General features: G+C 48.1%; 1 protein-coding gene across 1 annotated transcript; it reads right to left on the bottom strand.

Annotated features, from left to right (window-relative positions):
• Positions 1-672: 672 nt before the first annotated feature.
• LOC119368239 lies at positions 673-1237 on the bottom strand. Its single transcript, XM_037633551.1, has one exon. It carries the CDS (start codon positions 1078-1080, stop codon positions 850-852), a length of 231 nt encoding a protein of 76 aa, XP_037489448.1. The 5' UTR covers positions 1081-1237; the 3' UTR covers positions 673-849.
• Between the last annotated feature and the right edge of the window lie 4424 nt (positions 1238-5661).

The following is a 5661-nucleotide window of genomic DNA, read 5'->3' as shown; positions in this document are numbered from 1 at the left end:
AGCCTTCCGATGTAACGGCATTTGTAGAAAAGATGAGACCCACGTTCTTACACTCCTTTGGAATCGCGGGGATTTTACTCGTACGACGTACGTGATTGCCCGCGAAAGGAACAATTAACCAAGGACGGACGGGCCGCGCGCCGGCCGGCTGCTTCTGCAGTGGCAGCCAAAGCCTGTGTGCGTCACCATCGATTTGTGGCAGCTACCACTGTAGTACATGCAGCGACGGAGATTCTGTGGCTGCTATACTGCTTATCAGTACAGGTTACTGTAACCTTCGCAAAAAAAGGAAAGAAAAAGCTCAGGTTGGACAGCCTTGCGGGATCGATCGGGACGAGTCAATGTACTTTTTTTTTAGGAACAGACGGGCACGCTAGTCACTGGGCAGTGGGCCTGGACTGCATTTTATCGCTCACCATGATGGTCGGTCCCAGCTGTGCGTTAAATACACCATCTTACGTGATCTAGAAGGATTATCTCAAAAAACTTAATCAAGAAGGATTACTCAAAAAAACTTAATCAGGAAGGAGGAGCTGGCGCGTTCCAGATTTCCATTACTGGCCTGCGCGGCTGCGCATTAACGCGGAGGTGCCCCGCCACCATTGACAGGGAGGTTGCTGCAAGACACAGCAGAGTGCCAGTTTTGCAGCCCTTCACGTGATGCACGCCCACCAAATAAGCTAGATATAGAAGAATTAACTCAGAATCACCATTACATTACATTAGCCAGGCTAGCAAGCTACTCTAGGGCCGTAACCACGGCCAACTAAGAAGTAAGAACCAAAGAACTCCGCACGCTAGTTGATCGATGGATGGATGGATCGGCAGGAGGATAGGCTTGAGGAGCTACTAGCTGTAGACGGTGACGAGGCGGCGGAAGCACCGGGTGCAGGAGTACTTGCGCTTGCTCTTGAGGCACAGCGGGAGGCAGAGGATGCGCCGCTCGCTCTCCACGTCGGTGGCCACCACGGGGCCGCCGCAGGACGGGCACGCGCCGGGCGCCTTGCCCGTGGCCACCACCCGCTCCTCCTTCGCCCCGATGATCATCTTCACCGCTCCGCCCACGCCCATTGCTGCCATCGATGGACGATACCCTCGGTCGCGCCAGAGGAAGGAGATGGGGATTGGAGGGAGGTGGGACGATCTTGGCTTTTGAAAAGTCTGGGGATTTTTGTGGCCGGTGGCGGAGGGGACGAGGGCGCAGGCGGGAAGAAGGGGCAGGATCGCGCGCGGCAGCGACCCGTTTGGGTTTTGCTTTTACCGGCTCGCGTACGTCTAGAACTCTAGATGGATATGCGACCCACGGTAGGCCCATGTGCGGCTCCCCAGTGGAGGAGTACACGCTACAGTAGCAGCGCTTTGCTCTTTGCTTATTACTATTATTTTTCATTTAGCGGCGCTAGTGTACATTACATTCTTTAAAAATCCACACTACTCCCTCCGTTCTCGAATATTTGTCTTTCTAGGCATTTCAAATGGACACAACATACAGATACATGTAAACATATTTTAAAGTGTAGATTCACTCATTTTGCTCCGTATGTAGTCACTTGTTGAAATCTCTAGAAAGATAAATATTTAGGAACGGAGGGAGTACTACACAAACCGTTTGGTACAGTACATTACTATATGTGTTTATTTGTTGTCTACTAAACATTAAAGTTTATGCATGCGTGTGCCCATCTTGCTTTCGTACGCATCCATGATAAGATAAAGTTTTTGGTCTTTTGGGCTAGACGATGAACGCGATAAGGCCTACGGTTGAAGACATCTTAGTTTGGATATAGTTGTTCTCCTGCCTGTCTCGATATGCCATTCCCTAGCAAGTCATTTGTATATGTTGCCTAGAAACAATACTTGAAAATGGAAAATGTGCACGTGCCAAATTTACATAGTTCAAAATTATGTCATGTTATCTATGTTTTTCTTCTTTGCGAGATACATGTTTACATTGACCATTTTGATTTTTGCTAAAAAGAATCGACAGGCTGACTCTTCCTTAAATCAAGTCACTGCTTATAAATACTCCCCCGTGTAATGCCATGTATGTACTCCATGTCGAATTATCTTTTAGTTTAGCACTCCACTTCAATGTAACTCTAGATTGTTTCAAAAAGAAAGAAAAAACCGTTGTGCCCATTTTTTTTTTGCTGGAATAGCCTCCACGCTTTAATCATGTGAATTTTCCACTATCCTTCCTTAGATGCACAAATTAATTAATCGTAGACGGTAAGGTTTCGTCACCCTACAAGTCACCGATTGAGTTCGACACATCAATACGACAAATAGAACCATGAAAACATTCTGATCAAGCACATATATAAACATCGATCATACCCAATACATGCCATGTTATTTCCATGACCCCTCAACGGAAAAGCAAGGTACCCAGATTGTATCATTTGATCATAACAAAAGGTCAAACCTTCCGAGCTACGCTACTCTTCATCGGCGCCGGTTGTATTCTGTTGTGCTGGTCCTATGGAGCCTTAACACGGCGACTGTTCGACTGTCTACCAGAACAAGTTTTGCTCGGCTCCGGCGAAATAGGGCGATGACGACGGCACGTCTTGTAGTTGTTGTTAGGTGGACTACGGACCTATATGTAATTTTTATTATTTCTAATGTTTGTTATACTGTCATGATTGAAGATGAATAGATTAAAAGTTTTCTCGTGAAAAACGAAGGTCAAACCTATCGGGTTCCAGATTGTATCATTGGAAAATAGGATATCCAAGAAAACATACTACAATGACGTGCATGAGAAATTCTCTTAGTTTAGTTCTCCGCTTAACTACAACTCAAGATTTAATTGTTGAACATTAATGGGTAAACAATACGTGAAGGTAAAAAAATGCCTAGCCCTCCACATTTTAATTTGGTTCATAAGTTTTGAAGATACCGAAATAGGAAAAGGGTAGAAATTTGATGTCATGTCATGTTGAAAAGCTAGCATTCTTCTACTGGACTAGACGTATACCATGATTCACCGAAATGAAAGAATTATGTTAAGGTAGACTCTATGAAAAGGAAAATCCATTGTAATCGTATAGAAAGTAGATCACATGGAAAACTTATATGGATTATATAATCATATAAAACCATTGATCCAGCCATACATAATTAATCTTATACATGCAATAAATTGCCAGGCCTCCTTTTTCCTTAAAAGGAGATAGTTCTACGATCAAATATTTCCCATGGACTCACTTTTTTTAGGAAAACGTTTCTAGACGACGCGCCGGTGGAAGCGTTCCACCAGACGTGTGCGGGCCCTACAATCGATATCAATCGTGTGAGTGGCTATGGGAGCACCCCTTAGAAGAAAAAGAGGCGACGAGAGCATTGCTTCCAATCGTTCTTTGCCCTCATCTTCTTCTTCCCCACGACACGGGCGTTGGGGGCACCTGCACCACTAGCACACACGTTTCCGGCCGCGACCGCGGCACCCTCCGCCATGCGTGCACCCCCGATGAGAGCTACAGCCGCAATCCTTTTTCACCTCCTTGTTCCTACTCCACACCTTCTTCTCCTCCTCAGGGAGCAGGCCACCTTTGCTCAGTTTTTTTTTTGCTGGAAGCGGCTGGAGTGGGAGCTGGAAGCAGCATCTTTTTTTGCTGTAACTGGCCATCATCGGAGTTGGAACCATCACTATTATGCTGGAACCGGCCGGAGCGGGAGCTGGAACTGGCATTTAATTTTGTTGCAACCGTCTACAAGAAAAGCTTCAACCTGCGGCGAAAAACGTTTCAACCATAGACGACGGAAGCCATGGACGATGACGAAAAGTTGCAACCAGCTTCGTTGTTTGCTACAACCGGCTTATTTTTTGCTATACACATAGGATGGCCATGGGGGCACTGATCGAGTGTGCTGACCACGGTCAGCGAGGACCGGCGGCGCTGCTTCAGGCAACAATAGGCGTTGTGGTTTTTTGCTACATGTTACAACCAGCATTGCAAAATGCTACTACCGCGTCCCATCCGGCTACAACAGACATCTTGGTTTGCTACAAACACATACAGTGAAATGCTATAACCGGCAATGATATTGGTAGAAGATGTTGCGGTCATCGATGGCCGTGCACGGGGACGAGGACGACGACGACGACGCGGCAACTGCGAGGCTGTGGATGCGGATTTTTCATGCTGGAACCAGTGAGCATTCTTGCTACAAGCTCCATGGATCGGGTTTTTTCTAGCGTTAGGAGAAGGTTGTGTGAGGGCGGCGAGCCTGGCGTGTGCGGCGATGCTTCGGACTCGGTCGCCTCACGGTGATTACGGCGGGGGTCGACAGTGCTCGTTGCAGCCTCCTCCTCTTTCGCTCCGATGCGCGGCGCTGCGATCTTTTTAGGAAGATGATGAAGAAAAGGACAAAGTGAGGAGGCACATCCGACAGCTAGCAGTATAGGAATTGCATCGTCTTAGGTGGACCGGCCGAATTATTGGGCGGGTGCGCCAGCACAGAGTACTGCCCTTTTTTATCCCATGACATCCTTCTCCTCAGAGACTCTGGTTGGACCTCACCTCTTGTACCCGTATAGTAGTACTTCCTCCGTTCCTAAATATTTGTCTTTTTAGGATTTCAAATGGACTACCACATACGGATGTATATAGACACATTTTAGAGTGTAGATTCACTCATTTTGCTTCGTATGTAGTCACTTATTGAAATCTCTAGAAAGACAAATATTTAAATATTTAGGAACGGAGGGAGTACAACCTAGGCGCGTGGTTTGCACTTTGCAGCACACTGGCGTCGTCGGCCAAGATGAGGCGACGGGACCGGGCGCAGCATGGGAGGCAGATCTGGGCGTTGCCCGTTGCGGTCCCCGAGGAGACCACTTTGGACGGCCCTCCTCGGAGCGGTGCGCATCTGGGCCTCCTCCCCGGTACGCGACGTGCCGGTTCGTTACAGCGCCTTGTCTTGTCTGGTCCCTCGGACCCTCCCCTAGTGCCGGCATGTACGTGACACGGCCGCAGCCTACGAACCGGATGTGATGTACATGTATACATGCCAACGCTATCTTCTCTCTCGTGGCCGCTCTCAGAAAAAATGCACACGGCATGCTCATGCAACATTTCGGAAATACCAAAACCCTTTTACACTAGGGCGCTCTAGGTCCAAAGGTGCTAGCCGAGTTAATTAGGAATTTCCTTTCTTCCCGTAGAAGAAAGAAAGCGGCCTAGCCACAAGGGGGCGGCTCCCCTCCGGACTCCGGTGACGACCTTTTGGTCGCTGGTGAGGGGTTCGCTGGATCTCACACATGCGAACGTGTGTAGTTATAGGTTTAGGGTCGTGTTAATTTCAGGTTTTGGTCGTCTCACGTCTTGGCTTTGACTACGGTGACGGCGAAGCATAATAAAGAATCTCCAGATCTTTTTTTGATGAGGCTTCTTGCTCTATGGTCGATGAGGGATTTGGAAACTAGTTTGTTCAAGCGGTGATTGCGTGGCGGCGGCGAAATTCATGTGGTGGAATTGTGTCCCCGGGCTTCGCCGTTCCAGCGACGTTTGCTTCAGGGTCGGCATGGAGGTTGGGAGGTAATCTAGGAGCGAATGCAGATGGTGCTTTGCGTCTGCAGCATTTAAAAGATGGTGGATTGTGTGTTGGGTTCATGGTTGGTGGCTGACAGGTATGGTTTTCTCCTTCGAGATCTTC

This window comes from Triticum dicoccoides, chromosome 2B (genome assembly GCF_002162155.2).
Source record: "Triticum dicoccoides isolate Atlit2015 ecotype Zavitan chromosome 2B, WEW_v2.0, whole genome shotgun sequence".
Lineage (NCBI taxonomy): Eukaryota > Viridiplantae > Streptophyta > Magnoliopsida > Poales > Poaceae > Triticum > Triticum dicoccoides.
The sequence above is the reverse complement of the archived record's forward strand: the minus strand, read 5'-3'. Positions and strand labels throughout refer to the sequence as shown.